The 16,455-nt window shown below is 53.7% G+C and overlaps 1 protein-coding gene across 2 annotated transcripts; it reads right to left on the reverse strand.

The window, feature by feature from the left end:
* Positions 1 to 220: 220 nt before the first annotated feature.
* LOC110195411 (organic anion transporter 3-like) lies at positions 221 to 16,347 on the reverse strand. Of its 2 annotated transcripts, none has more exons than XM_020968173.2 (11): positions 16,245 to 16,346; positions 15,298 to 15,933; positions 12,879 to 12,982; positions 12,238 to 12,392; positions 11,442 to 11,610; positions 9,214 to 9,337; positions 6,781 to 6,896; positions 5,136 to 5,350; positions 2,846 to 2,954; positions 2,179 to 2,382; positions 221 to 1,614 (listed from the first exon to the last, which is right to left on the reverse strand). In XM_020968173.2, the coding sequence occupies exons 2-11, from the start codon at positions 15,658 to 15,660 to the stop codon at positions 1,542 to 1,544; spliced, it is 1,632 nt and encodes a 543-aa protein (XP_020823832.1). In that variant the 5' UTR covers positions 15,661 to 15,933; positions 16,245 to 16,346; the 3' UTR covers positions 221 to 1,541. The 2 variants fall into 2 exon arrangements, with proteins under 2 accessions (XP_020823832.1, XP_078004270.1); XM_078148144.1 differs by lacking the exon at positions 221 to 1,614 and adding an exon at positions 1,763 to 1,857 and having other exon boundaries at positions 16,245 to 16,347.
* Between the last annotated feature and the right edge of the window lie 108 nt (positions 16,348 to 16,455).

Here is a 16,455-nt window from a genome sequence, read left to right on the forward strand (position 1 = left end):
CCCTGGCCCACGGCAGACCATGAATGCTTGACTGGCTCCGCCATCAGAGAAGCTGAGCTCTTGGGGAATCATTTAACTTCCCTGGGCCTCAGTTTCCTTATCTGCAAAATGAAGAGGTTGACTGAGGAGGCTGTTGAGGTCCTGTCAGACTCTAGATCAGGACCCCTGATTCTGGCTTTGACATTCTTCCGTTCTAATTCTTGCAATGATACAATTCATCTGGAATTGGTTGGAATTTTTATTTGAGAAGAACACTAAAACTTTTGTTCATGTCTGCTCGGGCTTCTGGTCTTCTGCTGCTCATAGAACATGGTTGTCTGTTCATGGACACAGCTTTAAAGACCTGGAACCACTGGCCCCCCAGGGGGCTTGGTCTTTGCAAGAGAATCCCCCATTTCCTGTGTGCACATGATGAATCCCCCATTCTTTGGTGGAGAGTGAACCAGGGAGCTTCCTACTTGCTTGGGGGCTTTTCTAGCTCGGGCTCTCTCTCTGCCTCTCTGTCTCTCCCCCCCTCCCTCTCTCTCTCCTCTCTCTCTGTCTCTCCCTCTCTCCTCTCTCTCCCCTCCCTCTGTTTCCTCTCTCTCTGTCTCTCTCTCACACACATACATACATACATACACACAATACATCCAGCATTCATATAGGTATGGTCAGCCCTCACCCCCAGGCCCATCACTGTGAAGCTTTTAATGCTCTTGGGGAGGAAGGCAAGGCCCCTAGGGGCAGGCCTCAAAGGGCTTTGATGCTGCCGCCAAGGGTGCTGGGGCCGTGCAGAGGGCAAGCAGAGGCTGGGGGGAGTTGATGTCTGAGCAGGGCTCCAGAAAGACCGGCTGGACCAAAGGCCACTTGGTGGCCTGGGCAGAGGAAGTTGGCAGTGCGGTGCAGGGATTTGGAGACAGAAGGCTTGGATTCGAATCTTGGTGGTGTTCACTTAGTCACTCGACATCCTTTTCCTCCTCCATGAATTGGGGGTGGGTGGGGGGTCACACAGGGACATAGATTTAGAGCTGGAGGAGACCATGGAGGTCATATATTCCAACCTCTTCATTTGACAGATGAGGAAACTGAGGCCTGATTTGCCCAAAGTCCCCTAGGTGGCATGGTAAATGCAAGAGTCAAACTGGGGTCCTTGGCCTCCAGACTCACTCCCTTGCTTGGCTGTCCCCGTCTCTCTCTAAGGGCCCCCCAGATCTACACCCTCCCATCCTATGAGTGGGGCTGATGGGAAGAGGCTTGTATATATGTGTATATTAGAGACAGAGAATCAGAGACAGAGACAGAGGGAGCACTGCACAGGGTGGAGAATTCCTGCCTCCCTTTGTCCAGCCCCTGTGGAGGGTCTCAGGCACTCGGAGGCCCAGGATGGCCCTGGCCAAGGGCTTAGGGTGGGGGTGGGGTGGAGCAGGGCCTCTGGGTGGCAAAGGTCAGTCCAAGCCCATGCTGGGTGGGGGATAAGCCACGGCTGCGTTCTAGGGGTTGAGTATGGTCCTTGGTGAGGATGGGGAAAGGGGGCCTCCCGTTTGTCCATCGTCCTTCTCTCAGCTGGTCTCTTTTTCAGGTTCATAGGATTGCAGAGGGATATTCTGAACCTCTGTCTCTTCTGGCTTTTTCCTGAGAATTTGGGGGGAGGGGAGAAAGCATAAACTCAGAACACCTCTCACAGTCTCTCCCTAAGGTCATCCTCATTAAGGGGGATACAGGCCCTGGGCCGAACCCCCCACTTCATCTCCATTCCCATCCCCCCTTGCCCCCATCCCTACCCCAGTTCCCAACTATGTCAGCACTTCTGCATGAGTCAGATGCCCGAGAGAGCAGGATACAAGTGAGGCCAAGGAGAGAGTGTTCTGTTTGTGTCTGAGGGGAGAGAGGGCTGCTCATAACGCCGTCTTGGGAGTGGGAGCGGGAGGGGGTCCTCACTAGATATGGCTTCTGAGTCTCCCTTTGGTAGAAGAGACTACACAGCTATTCTCCTGCCTCCCAGACCACCCCTGCAGCCTCAACCAGAGGCAGAACCAGCTAGTCGAGTAGCCTTCCTCGGTCTCCCTTTGGGAATGAGTCTGCTGTGGCAAACCCTGGGGCCTCTGTCTCTCCCCCCCATCCAAGGCGGGGGCACTGAGGAGGAATGGGGATCCCTCTGGATGTCAGGGAGGCCACAGTGGGGGAAGGTTGGCTGACCGTCTTTCGAGATCTTCTATCGTCTCTGGAAGGGCCGTGTTGAGGGTCTCTGGCAGGAAGAAGGCAGTTATACCCCCCAGAACGGGAACGAGCCCATAGATGAGGGCTGGAAGGAAAGGTATCATTTCGCCTGTGATCTTCACCAGCGGGGCTACCATACTGCCCATTCGGGTGCAGAGGTTGCCCAGGCCCATTCCTCTTTGGCTGAGGGCAGAGAATGGAGAATAGGTCAGCAAGGGGCTTCGCAACACTTCCCTCACTTACACTCTTCTCTCTGCCCGGTCCTTGGCACTTTGTAAGTCCAGTGTCTTTTTGGGGAGATATGAATTATCTGGGTAGGGGAAAGATTCTGGTGCTTGGTAGGGTGTGTGTGTGGTGTGTGTGTGTGTGTGTGTGTGTGTGTGTGTGTGTGTGTGTGTGTAGGGCATCCCTTTTTATTTCCCTAAAAGGAAGAGGGGCATGCTGGGGCCAAGGCCCCAAGGCTGCCTTTCTGGAAACTCCCCCCAACTTGGCAGGTGATGTAGGCTGGGAGGACCTTGGGAGTGCAGGAGTAGGAGGTTGGGGGTGGGGAGCAAGGTAGGAAGGGGATAAGCTTGGAGAGTGATGGCACCCAGGGCTCAGACTGCCCCCTTTCTGCTTTGGCTTAGCCCAGGACCCTGGCCCTTACCGGATTACTGTGGGATACAGCTCACTGGTGTACAGGATGAGGCAGTTATAGGAGCTGGAAAGACATCCCTTCCCAAAGACAGCGAGGCTGGTCCGTATCGTCGACATGTCTGGGCAGGGGGAAGGAGGTGACAGTGCTGAGACGCTGGGGTCAGGGGGCTCAGGAGCCTCAGGGAAGAGATGGGGCATGATGGGGGGCCGGATTTTAGACTCTGGGCAAAGGAACTCCCAGTATGCTCTACACTGGGCTGGCGCCAGGTTCTAAGCTTGGGATTCAGACCATGTTCTAGATTCCAATGAAGTGGGCTCAGCAGGGCTCCCAGTAGCTTCTGCTACAATTGCTTCCCGCTTGTGCCCTTCGGCAGCTTTGAACCCTTTCCCCCTTTCCCTAGGTCCCCAAACCTAATGCTCTCTACTGTGCATTCGTAAGAAAACTGCTTTGTAGATGCTCCCATGTGGCGCTTACAAAAACCCTGGGAGGTAGGTGCTATCATTACCTTCATTTTATGACTTGCCTGGGATCATATAGCTTGGAAGGGGCAGACAGAAGATTTCCACCTTACCACTTAGCTGTCTCTAAGTAGTCTCCAAGTGATCGTTAAATCGGGCTGAGCTTAGGGAATGAGGGGAGGGGGGATCACTAGGAAATGTGCTCTTGGACTTCTAATAGTATTACTGTCTAGCTCACACCTTTCCACTTTTTCTGTAAGAACAGAATTCATATTGGTGAATGCACTGATAAAATCCAAGTGAACCCTCTCTGTTTCTGTCTCTGTCTCTGTCTCTCTTTTTCTTACATCCATCTAGCTATTTATCTATCTATCATCTATTTATTCATCTTTTATCTATCATCTGTCTATTTATCTATTATCTATTTTCTAACATTTCTCCATCTATTATCTATTTGTCTATTACCTATTCATTTTTCTTTATTACCTGTCTATTCATCTATTATCTATTCTCTAACATTTAGCTATTTATTATCTAATATCTATCCATCCATTATCTATCATCTATCTATCTATCTATCTATCTATCTATCTATCTATCTATCTATCTATCTATCCTGTCTGTCTATCTGTCTATCCTGTCTATTTGTCTGTCTATCTATATATCCATCTATCTATCCATCCATCCATCTGTCTATCTATCCTGTCCATCTATTGTCTCTACAACGTTCCTGTGATCTCCCTGGCTAGTTATCCTGTCAACAAAGGAAATAGCAGATTGGTGGGGCTTGTGCTGGCTTCCTCTCCGCTGCCCCAACCCGTCATCCTAAAGCCTCTTCAGGTCTCATTCCTCTCCTGGCTTCCCTCTGGATTTCCTCAGAGTCAGGCACTTTTACCCCTCCCCTGCCCCTTCCTTTTCCGTGTTGTCTTCCTCCATTAGAGTGTAAGCTTCTTGAGGACAGGCAGGGACTATCTTTCTTTCTCTTTGTATTTGAATTCCCTTAGTAGAGAGAACCAAAGCTCTGAGCAGAGAGAGAACAAGGCAAGGAGCCTGGGGCTCTGGCCCTCTGAAATCTAGATGGGGCCGACAACCCTCATATTGCAGCAAGGCAGGAGAAGCTTGGGTTTTAATCCTGCCTCTGACACATACCAGCTGTGTGCCATTGTTTTAAGTTTCTGGTTTTTTTATCTGTAAAATGGGTATAATACCCCATCGGAATATTGAGACCCTCAACTGTGAGAACACGAGCCAAGTGTCTTGCAGCCCTTAAAGTGCTGCAGTAACATCTGTAATTATTATTAATATTAAGATGCTGCTCTTGGAGTCAGGAAGGCTTTCCTCTGATATTTACTGTCTGAGTGACCCTGGGTGAGTCACTTCTCGGGACTCCAGACAATTTTCCAAGACTCTAAGCTACCTCTGAGCAGCTTGTCTGTACTTGTGGAAGGAGTTTGGCTAGAGGTAGCGCCCCACAGTGATGAGCTCACAGGTTGGGATCCACACACACAGAACACATTATTTATTCCTTCCTAGGTTGCCTGGTGCACCGCCCAGGAATGGGTCTTTGCCCGACAATGAAATTCTGGGCAGCCTGAGGCCAAGACATGCTGGAGACTCTTGAGAGGCAGCATGGGGTGGTGATTAAAGCACAAGGTTTGAAGTCAGAGGACCCAGATGCTGATCCTAGCTGTGTTATTTATAAGCTGTGTGACCTTGGATAAATCACTAGCCTTTATGGGTCTCTGCTTCCTTGTCTATGTACCGTGTCTTGAATTTGCCTGACTCCTAAGATTCAGTCATGCCCCAGGTCCCTTTCCTCTTCTGGGTTCCCACCTTCTCACCTGAGGGCACAAAGATGTTGGCCAGGATGGCAGTGCCGGCCAAGAGGAGGCAGGCGCCCTGGGTGATCCGTCGGCCCACGTAGCTCAGGAAGAGGACAGAGACGAACTTGGCTGGGATGTCAGCACCACCAAAAATTATCTGGAGCATGTAGATGTTGACTCCAAAGTCCTCCACGCCCATGGCCAGGCTGTAGTACCCAAATCCTGTGGCAAACCTAGAGAGGAGAAGGTCTAGGCTAGCCAACAGCAGCTAGCAGGAATCACTGGAGCCCATAGGCTCTCAAGGAGGTGGATAGTTAAGAGATTTGGCCTCAAATCAAGGTCACCCACTTCCAGGCTGTGTCGCCCTCGGCTGATATATGACTCTAGAGCCTCAGTCTCCTCATCTGTAAAAACGCATTCTCTACTTCACTGGAGGGTTGTGAGCCATGCCACACTATAGAAACATGAGCTTTGATTATTTTTAAAAGACTTTTTAATGTGCTTTGATTATTAACATGATTGGGACACATATGGGAAAGCGCAATGGCCAGGTCCCTGCTGCTGTAAGCCTGGAGCCAAAGATAATAATAATAATAATAATAATAATAATAATAATAATAATAATAAAAATAAACTAATAGCTAGCATTTACAAAGTACTATAAAATCTGCAAACCACTTTGCAGATATGATCTTATCTGATCCTCACAATAACCCTATGAAGTGGGTGTTATTATCATCCACATTTTCTTTTCTTTTAATCTACATTTTCTAAACGAGGAAACTGAGGCTGAGAAAGAATGTGTGGATTATCCGTATGAAGGTAGATGCTATTGTCCCCTTCCACTGGAAGACTTTCTCAGCCCTCTGGGACACAGAGACCATAGCAGAAGGGGGCAGAGGATTTTGGAGTCACAATGTAAATCTCCAGAAGAGAATTAATTGTGCACTGGTCCTGGAGAGAGCCCTGCACACCTAGGGAACTACGTGCATTGAGTAGCTAGCCCCAGACGCAGCCAGGGGAGGAGATAGAGACCCAGAACAGAGAGGAACAAATCTATAATGGAGGGAATAAGCCTTTATATGGTGCCTAGCATGTGCCAAATGCTTTAAAACCATGATCTCATCTGGTCTTCACAACAGCCCTGCAAGGTAGGTGTTATTATGACCCCAGACTGGTGAAGTGATTTGCCCAGACAGCTAAGTGTCTGATGCTGGATTTGAACTCAGGTCTTTTTGATTCGAGGCCTAGCAGTCTGTGTAATGTGGCACTCCCTAGCTAGAGCCTTCTTCTTGTTAGCCCCAGGTTGGGGGTGGGAAGGGAGAAGAATTTTCCTGACAAAGTACTTGGGAGTCAGCCTGTTTTGCATTTTTATTGGGTTACATAAAAATCTGTCCTGTATTCAATGTCTTGTTAGCCTGAGTACTTGCAGGGGAACTGAAAGCCCTTTGGGGAGAGAAAAATGAACCAGAAACAGATGTATTACTAAATGGGAGGCATGAGTCGGAAAGACTGTATGAGAGTCCCTCCAAAATTTTACTGGGCTTTTATGTAAGTCGGTGAGTGAGGGGTAGTGTCAGAACACTAGCGTTACAAGTGACTTGTTTCTGGCCACCCAGAGAAGCAGACTAAGTTCCTGGGTACTTCAGGGTGTCCAGCTCACCAAATGAGAGAGATGCAGCAAGATATCCGGCGCAGGGCGGAGTTTTGGAAGAGGCTGAGCATGCCGTAGGAGGTCTTGCTTGAGGCGATCTCCTTATGAAGGTTGAGTTTCAGTTCCTGGGGTCAGAGAAGGGCCAGGCCCCTGGTTAGCTACCTTGGGTCACAGGTACCTTAAGAATACTGCAGCCCGGGGTAAGGGTCAACTCCTTCCTTCTTCTCTGTCCCAAAGGGACCCTGGGTGGGTGCGTGTGTGTGAAATACTACACTCACCACATTTCCTAGGAGCCACCGTGACTGGGGTGCCTGAGACACTCTTCCAATGGGCATCAATTCCAGTCCTCCAGGGCATAGGACTCCTGACTGTATAAACCCTGCCCCCCACTCCACAATCCCTCCCATTTCCTAGAGGGTGATATTGATCCTCAGTGGTACCCTTCTCTCCAGAATGTTAGGGAAGGTCCTGGGATGGCCCGAATGAATTCTCTGACAGGGCCTTCCTTGGACTGGTAGCCAACAGCTCAAACGCATCCTCACTGGACAAGCATAGGTAATGGTGGGTAAGTCATGGGACCCTGCATTCCTCTTCTTTAAAATAAGGACAGTCTGGCCAGTCTATTTGCAAGGATTGTTCCAATTTGACTGAGAGGTTCAAAAAGCATAAAGGACTGGGGAACCCTTGGCAAATCTCAAGCCTCCAGTGAGCATCAAAGTGGGATGCCTGGAGATGATGGTAAGTGTGGTGATGGGGACAAAGGACGAGAGAGAGAAAGAGGAGTGATAAGGAGAGGGAGAGATGTGGGAAGAAGAGAAGGATTTGGGCTCTAGCTTAGAACTCAGGAATCAAGGGCAGACCATAAACTCCAAGCTCTCGGGTTCATGTTCTGAGTCTTTACGTGGTCTTCCCTCACCTTGGACAGAGGAGCAACCCTAGGGAATGGGACTGTGGGCTAGAGGGACATATGCCCTTCCAGCATGATCTGGCCCCGCCCCAAGATGGGGGCTGGGCTCTCCCAGGACCTCTGAGGGCTCAGCCTGAGGATTTGAGCTCTAGAATCTGCTGGGGCCCCTGGTCCCATGATCTGGGAGCTGTCTCTCCCAAGTCAGAGGGTCATAGGGAAATCAGCACAGTGATAGATGGACTCCATTCCTCTGTTTAAGGTCTTTCCCTGGATCCCTACTGTCTGCAAATAGAGTGGCCTGATCTATCCTACCTTCAAGGATCCAACCCAACTCCTTTGCTCTCTCCTTCCTGAAGATGCCTGCCTGGTACTTTCCCACCTCCAGGCCTTTGCTCACGCTACTTTCTACCCCTACAGAGTTGAATTTCTATTCATGCTTTAAATGCTGAGCTAAATGCCACTTTTTTTTGGGGGGGGAGCTAGGCAATGGGGTTAAGTGACTTGCCCAAGGTCACACAGCTAGTAAGTGTTAAGTGTCTGAGGCTGAATTTGAACTCAGGTCCTCCTGATTCCAGGGCTGGTGCTCTATCCACTGCACCACCTAGCTGCCCCTAAATGCCACTTCTTCCAGCAAGGCTTCCTGGATACCCTCAAATTCTGTAACCTTCGCTCTGGAATCTCATGGGATAAAGAAAAACTTCCTAACGAAGTTGCTTTCCCTGGAGGTCACTGGCCTCCTGAAGCAGAGGCCAGCTAGCTGACCCCTTGTCCAGGGTGCCTCTCGGGGGCTTAGGCAGCAGCTGTGGTTCTGGACTTTGCACTTCCTTGATCCACTCACCATGGAACGTGGTGCCTTATCCCCTGGGGCCTTCTCTGTGTTGGTGTAAACTGGAATGCGAAGAAATCCGTAAAGGAAGGGACTGGGGCTTATCTACTTTCTGCATCTGTCCCGGACCTGGGCACTAAGCTCTGTACACAGTAGGTGATTAGCAAATGCTCCTGGTGGCTGGCTAAGCTTTCCTGCCCTCAGCGGGTGGCTTGGCCCCCTGGCTTTCTCCCACTCCCTGAGGGTCTGGTCTGGAAGGCCAGGCCTGGTGTCCCTGGCTGAGGCTGTGCTGAGCCTCTCCTGTGTGTAAAGGACTCTGATACAATTCCTTCCTCCTCCTCCTGCCCTGGGCCCCTCAGGCTGTAACTGCTCTGAGGCCCCACTTCAATGGAGTCCCACTCAGGCTGATCCTTGCCCGGCCTCTAGCCATTTGGGCCCTTAGCCCCCTCCCTCTGACCTTTAATGCCTGGCCTGGCCACCAATTCTCTGGCTCAAGGAACCTTCTTGGCCGCCAATCACATGTGTACTGAGCCAGGAGGTTAATCTTTACAGGCACTCATTGAAGGGGCATCTTAGGAGAAGGGGAAGGGTTTGCCTGGTGGGGGGAAGTCCAAGGCTTTCCTCCAGCCACCCCAGCGCCCGGGCCCCACCCCTGAGCCCCTCTGCTGAATGTCCTGGGGCCTCTCCCAAGGGCCCGTGCCCCCTCTACCTCCAGGCTGAGTTTCTTTCCCTCTTCCTTCCTGCCGTTGAAAGCTGCAACCCTCTGGAGCTCCTTCAGGGCCTTCGGGGACTTCCCGGTCAGGACCAGCCATCGAACAGACTCAGCCACCCACCTGGGTGGGAAAGAATGCTGGTCTGGGAATCAAGAGACCTGGGTTCTAATCCCGGCTCAGCCACTGATTTGCTGCAGGTCCTTGGGATAAGTCCCTTTCTCTCTTTGGACCTCAGTTTCCTTATCTGTCAAATGGGGGCGGTGTGGGGTTGGAGCAGATGATCTCTGAGTTCCCAGTCAGGCCTGGGACTTCTGCCTGCTGGCCGAGGCTGAGGGGGAGGGGGAGCTTGTGGGGACAGGGTAGGAAACATAAGCCGCTGCTGCCCTGGCCAAGCCTCCCCCTCCTGCTGCTCCGTGTCCCCACAAGCTGCCTTTCCATTCTTCCCCTTCCAAAAGCAACCTCTGGGCCAGGGGCCATGTTTTCTTGGCTGCGTCTTTCTCAGCTGGGGACCCCTGGGGGCTGCGGAGCGACTGGTATGCCAGGCAGGTGGGAAGGCAGAGGAGCCTGGGATGGAGGGGGGTGTCTCTGGCTTGGCTCAGCCTCCTAGGAATGTGGGGGTTGGGAGAGTCAGCCTGAAGCTGGAGGCCACAGTGCTTCCCACTGATGGAAGGGCCCGGATCTGATGGGGTCAAACCAAGATGGGATGGTGGGCACACCTCCCTGGCTGCAGCTTAGAGGCTAGGAGGAGGGTGTGGGGCATGAGGACTCCCTCAGACTCCCGGCCTTGCATGCTGGAAAAGGAGGAGCGCCGTCTTCCCCTGTGTGGCCACAGCCCAGGCTGGCTTAGGGGTCTCGGAGAGACAGGTAGCCCCTCCGACTTGGAGTCAGGAGGGATCTGGTGCTTAGGAGCTATGTTACCTGGGCCGGATCACTTAGCCGCTCACCTCAGTGACCTCACCTGCCGAAGGGGACAACATCCACGCTCTCCTTGCTCACAAATGGGGGGCTCTTAGGAACAGAGGCTTTGCATGGAGGTTGTGAAACTCCATAGAAATGGGGTCAGTGTTCTCAGGTTTATTGGGCAGCCCAGAGGTGAGGGCTCCAAACACCAGGCCTAGGAGGCCTTAGGACCAGCTCTACTTTCCTTGGTCCTTCTGCACACCCCGGCCACCGTGACAACCTCCCCATGCTCACCCTGCCTCTGGCTCCTCCCCAATTCCACCAGAAGGCCGGATGAATTTTCCTTAAAGATGAAGAAGTAACAACAAGAATAATAACTACTGAAGTTTTGAGTGGTCTTAAGGCAATGCTTCTCCTGTGGGGTAGGTGGTAGCGGGATTATGGACCCTATTCTACAGATGAAGAAACTGAGGCTTGGGGAGCAGACATAACTTGTCTGGAATCACACAGTCAGCAGGTGTTAGAGCCAGAATTCAAAGCCAGGTCCCTTGGGTCCAGGTGGACGGAGGGGGCAGGCCCCCTCCCAACATCCTGCTCATCCTCTCCTCGATCCCCAGGAATCTGAAATGCTCTCTTCCATCCAGAGGCCAATGGTGCAGCAGTGGCCAGACCTCCCACCAGCCCCTCTGGAGCACTGTTCTCTTTCCCATCCCCTCCCGGGATTCCAGTGACTCCATTGTTGTGAAGGATCCAAGAAGGCCGGGCCTCCTCCTTTGCCTGACCTGCTGTCCTGCCTCTATCTGGTTGGGGAGGTGGACCAGGGGTAGGGACCTTCTGACCCATCAAGGCAATGGCCCTGAGACGAAAGCTAGACAGAAGACAAGCAGTGGCTACTTTGGGGAGCTCCAGAGACCCTGGGGCCCACACGTGAACATGTGAGGACAGAATGTGGGAATGGGTACAAGTAAATGGGGAGCAGTGAGCGTATGAGGCATTCAGTGCCTGGCCCCCTGAGGAGCTGGCTGGGTTAGGACCCCCAGCCTCTTAGTGTCCCTGTTCGGGTTGGGCTAACATCCTAAGCTACACAGAGCTGTCCAGCCCAGATAGATGATATACTCTAAGGGGATGAGGCAGGGGAAGGGAGGCTGAGCGGGCTAGGGGCTTGGGGGCTGGGGGGTGGGGGTAACGGCTTGCCTTCTAAAGTACTCCAGATGAGAGAGGAGCTTCAGCTGCGGCTGGGGCTCTGGGTCCCTTGGAAGCAGATGGGTCATGGGTGTGAGGGGAGGTGGTTGGAGGGGGAAAGGGAAGTTGTTGGGTCACATACCAGGACGAAAGGAAGAAGACGTAGAATGGAGTTGATACCACGAACTGCAGCCATCGCCACTCAGTGATGGTATATGCCAAGCCCGGAAGGATGAATTGACCGATGGTGTAGAAGTAGCCGGTGATTGTAGACTGGATGGCCCGAATGTGGGTAGGTACCCATTCGACGCCTGGGGAGAAGCAGGTGACCAGGCGGGCAGGAGGTCAGTTATCCACTCTTGCCACCCATGGTCCCCAGAGCTGCCTGCCTGGGATTGGCACAGACAGTAGGCTGGGGAAAGACCCCTGGAAGGTGGGGAATGGACTGCATTCCCTGATAGACCTAGAATCTCAGGATGTAGAACAAGGGGCCCTAGTGATCATTTAATCCAACCCCCTTTGTGTGCAGAAGCCCAGGCCCAAGGAGGGAAGGCCATGATTGAACAGTTCTTGCGGCCCGTCCCTCTCCTTTTACAAGCAGAGACCCAGAGAGGGCAAGAGACAGTCCCCAGGACACATGGGTGGTGAGAAGTGGTCAGGATCTATGCTGGGGAGTCACCATGGCAAAGGGGGAAAGAGGGATGACTTTGGGGGTGAGGGGACCTGGGTTTGAAACCCACCTCTGTCACCCCATGGCTGTGGAGTTTGACCTCTGAGGGGGGCTGGACCCAGTGGCTTCTAAGCCCCTCTTGGCTCTTGATTTGTGACCTCACTGAACCTTAGGGCAACTCTCTTCCAGCCCTCTGACCAGCTTCCCCTGGGCTTCCCCCAGAGCCATGAGCTGTCCCGTTCCCCCACGTTGTTTGATGGCCACTCACACAAGATCACAGTGCTAAGAGAGATGCCTGAGAGGCTGCATCCGGCCAAGAAACGAAAGAAGGTGTAGGACAGGAAGCTGGGCGAGAAGGCTGAGCAGGTGCCGCTGACAGCCAGCAGAAGGTAGCTGAAGGTGAGGATGGGCTTCCGGCCAAATCTACACAGGGAAGGAGAGAAGGCCCGAGGGAGCGTGCTGAACTGCCTCCCCCCCCCCCCACCGGCAGAGACCAGGGGCCTGCCCCGGGCCTCTGCTAATAGGGGCCCAGCTGTGTAACTTCTTCCTGGGACTTCACCCTGCTGCTAATTGTTGTTTTGAAATGGTTTGCAATTAGACATTTGGGTTAATGAGTGATTCTCTGCCACTTCCTCAGGTTAGTGTCTTGGCCACCTCCAGCATCCTAGGGGCCTGGGCCCATGTTGCTATGACCACACTGTGCCAGGGCTAGAGGGACCTCCTGTCCAGGAGCCACCAGGAGCTCACCTGCCCAGGCCTTTCTGGAGGCCAAGGGAATGGCCAGAGAGAGAAAAAGAGAGCCTGGGACTGACAGGAAAGTGGAGTCCTAGGGGCCTTTCCTTGTTGGGAGCAGGGTGGGGAAGCTGGGCCCAGGGCCTGGGGTGGAAGAGGGCCGTGGCCCCGCATCACCTGTCCGACAAGCTGCCAAACACTATCCCTCCAACCAGGATGCCGCCCATGTAAAAGGACTGGGCCATCTCCTTCATCTGGCGGGAGTTGCACACCAAGTCCCACTGCAGGGCAGAGAACCGCAGGTCACCAAGGTTAGAGCCAGAAGGAGCCTCCCAGGAGGTTGTCCAGCCCAAGCCTCTCCTTTGGCTAATGAAGAAAGTGAAGCCACGAGAGGGGAGGCCATGGGCATAGCTGGGATTTCTCCTGGGGCTTCTCCATCTCACTTCAAGGCCCAGGCTCTTTCCATCAAGCCCCATTCGACTGTCCCGCTTGGCCTGCCCCTCGGCCTCAGTGGGAGTCATGCCCCTGATTTCCTGGCCCTCCCCTCTCTGAATGCCCAGAAGCATGCTGGCTGGACGTGGGCTTCGCTGAGGCACGCCCAGACAAAGCAGGACACCCTCCCTTCTACCTTCCCTTCACTAGCTCTTTCTCCAGCTCCCTTTAAGGCTAAGCGCAAACCCCACCTTCTGTGAGGGGACTTTCTTGGATTTCCTCCACCCGTCCTCTGAGGCCACAGCAATTTCGTGTGTCCCCCATTGGATTGTGGGGTCCCTGAGGGCAGTGACCCTGTTCTGGCCTTTTTTTGGGGCCCCCCCCGGCTGGTGCATAGTAAGGGCTTAATAAATACTTGGTTCCTGACTAACCCCACTTCTGAGTGGGGCACCAGAGAGAAATCTCAGGAGAATCGGCCTCCTCCCCAATATGAACTGGGGCCTGGCCTTGGTGAGAGAGGCAGAAGGCTGTGGGGGGCAGGGCATCAAAGCCCTGGGGTCCCGAGTTCTGGACTCGACCTCTCGGGTCCCTTCCAGCCCTGGTCTGTGCTCCTCTGACTCTTGGGTGAGGCCCTGGTGCTCTGCACTGCTCCTTTGTAAGCTTGGGGACTTTTTCTTATGGTTTTTTTCCCCCTAAGTTCTTGCTGAAAAATTCCAAGAGTATATCAGCTGACCTGAGGGGGGAAGGGGCTTTGCTCCTAAGTAGGCCAGGGAAACTTGGCGATCAGAGACTCAGGCAGGGGCTGAGCCCAGGGAACTTCCTAGACCCAGAGCAGGGCCGAGATTAGAGCTGGCGGGTGGACTCTTAGGACTGGAAGGGGCTCTAGGGGTGGTCTGGTCCAAGCCCCTCCCAGCACAGAGGGAAGAGCTCGGCCTCAGAGAGGGGAAGGGGCTTGCCCAGGAGGGCCATGACCCTTCTGATGCAGAGGAGAGTTTAGGGGAGAAGGGGAGTGAGGGCCAGCTGCCCTGACCTTTTTTCTCTGTGACAGGAGTTTCCCTCCCTGAGATCACCAGAGATAGGCTGCCTGTCTCAGGAGGTGGACTGGATGGGCTAGGGGAGCAGGGACTGAGAGCCCCAAGAGGGCAGCCTCCTAGACATTGAATGGAAGGAAACTCAGAGGTCAGGCAGCCCAACCCTCCCATTCTACAGATGAGGAAACTGAGGCCCAGAGACCTGCCCAGGTCACATGCTTCTGAGAGAGGCAAGATTTGAACCCAGGCCCCACATTTCCAGAGGCTCTGCAACTTTCCTTCAGTATGAAATGAGAGGGTTGGCCTCTAAGGTCACTCCCAGCTCCAAATCACCTGATCGGATTAGCGGGCTGAGGTCAAGAAGACGCAGAGAGTGGCGGCAGAGCTGGGCCATTTACGGAGGGGGAGAAGGGGCACCAAGGAGAGAATTTCAGAGCTTCCTTACTTCTACTGAAGAGGGGCTTGAGGCCCAGAGAGTGAACGATTTTCTCAGGGTCACATGGCTAGAAGTGTCTGAGGTGGGATTCGATCCCAGCTCCTCCTGAATTTAAGTCCAGGGCTCCTCCGTGGGAAGAGCATTGAGGTGGGTGTAAGAGGAGCTGGATTCTTGTCTTGACAACTTAGAATCACAGACTCGTCGGAATTAGAAGGAAATTTAAGGCTCGTCGAATCCAGGTGGGAAAACTGACTTGGCAGTGACGTGACTGCAGTGGGACAAGCCAACCAACCCTTCCTGAGCCTCAGTTTCCTCACCTGTAAAATAGAGATTGTACTACCTGTCTCACAGGGTTGCAAACGCAGTCTTTATGGAAATGGGAGCACTAAGGGTGTCAGGAAGACCAAGGCTAGAATCCCACCTCAGACCCTTCCTGGGTGCATGGCCCTGAGCAAATCACTTCCACGAGCTGAGCCTCAGTTTTCTCACCTGCAAAATGGGGATAATATCGGCACCTACTTCACAGGGTATTTGTGAGAGTCCGACAAGACAGCATATGCACGGACTTAAAACGCTGTGGAAAGGCTTGCCACCGTTACTATTATTATTATTATTACTAGAGTGGGGAGGTTTGGGGAGGGAGGCATCTGGGTTGTCAGAGGCCGGCAGAACGGGGCCAGGTCTGGGACCTTCTTACCTCCGTCACGATGGTGGAGGCAAATGTACTCCTGTCATAGATCCAGCCGTCCAGGCAGGGCTCCGTGTGGCCCCAGGTTCCGTTGGGGAAGGTGGTGTTGGAGGGGCCCAGCGGCCCTTCCACCGGAGGGTGGGTGAACCTCAGGCACCGGTCGGGTTCCCCGTTGGGCCCGACCGGCAGGGCTGAGGCCAGGGAGGTGGCATTGTGGGCCGGCACGCAGTGATGGGGCGGCGTGGCTGCCGTAAAGATCTGAAGCAGGTTGTGGCTGGCCATGAAGAGGACCGGGAGGGACAGCAGAAGCACATGCATGAACTGGAAGGGCCCCAGGCTGCCCACCCTCTCTAGGATCTCCGAGAAGGTCATGGCGGCAGCGATGAGGAAAGGAGAGCAGGGGCCTCCAGGGAGTTCCTGGGGTGGGTTTTGGTGCTGCGAGGGGGCCCAGGCGGCTGCCTGTGCGAATGGGACCCAGGAGGATGGGCTCACGGGTGCAGCATGGCCCGTCCCTCGGAGGCAGGAAGGAGGCCGATGGAGCCGCTTCCAAGCCTCTGATGGAGAGGTCAGAAGTGCTGGCCCGGGCAGGGCAGGGCAGGGCTGGAGGTGGGGTGGGGGAGCGCACTGAGACTCCGGGAGCAGCAGCTGTAAGGGAAAGAGAAATGCCTTGTCGGAAGACCTGGTTTGCATTCGTCTCCTGGCTTGGCTCTTTTCTCCCTTCCTTACCTCAGTTTCCTCTTCTGTGAAATGAGGCGGTGGGGCTCCCTGGCCTCACAGATCGCTCCCAGCTCTAGATAGCTCTACGCTCCTAGAATCTGGAAGGTCCCTTCCGGCTCCCTCAAAGCTAGGGACCCGGGAGAGAAATGAAGCCGGGGCAGGATCCCTCGCTGTCAGAGGGCCCCCTGGGAGGTGGGCTGGGGGGGACAAACAGGAAGGGGTGCAGCGTATCTCCTCACCTGTGGCGGTCAGGGCCCCCCCTCAGCCCTGAGATTTCCGCGAGGCCCCCTGCTCCTTTCCAAGGTCTCGTGGTTGAAGCTCAGCTGCTTGCTCCCTCCTCTACCTCTCTCACGAACAAAGTGTTTGTCTGCCCCCCAAAGAGGGTTTATATAAGGCTTAATCTGCTCCCTGGGCTAATGTTTGACTTTGTTTAGAGGGATTAACACAAAC

Source organism: Phascolarctos cinereus, unplaced genomic scaffold, assembly GCF_003287225.1.
Source record: "Phascolarctos cinereus isolate Bilbo 61053 unplaced genomic scaffold, phaCin_HiC Scaffold_9;HRSCAF=440, whole genome shotgun sequence".
NCBI lineage: Eukaryota > Metazoa > Chordata > Mammalia > Diprotodontia > Phascolarctidae > Phascolarctos > Phascolarctos cinereus.

Bases quoted from the DNA above. Each gene is read 5' to 3' on its own strand.
- LOC110195411 (XM_078148144.1), bottom strand. From the start codon at position 15,660: ATGACCTTCTCGGAGATCCTAGAGAGGGTGGGCAGCCTGGGGCCCTTC. The intron at 9,338-11,441 runs GTATGTGACCCA...TTTCCCACCCAG, and splicing joins GTCTTCTTCCTTTCGTCCTG to GTGGGTGGCTGAGTCTGTTC. The intron at 5,351-6,780 runs GTGAGCTGGACA...TCTCCTCTCTAG, and splicing joins TGCTGCATCTCTCTCATTTG to GTTTGCCACAGGATTTGGGT.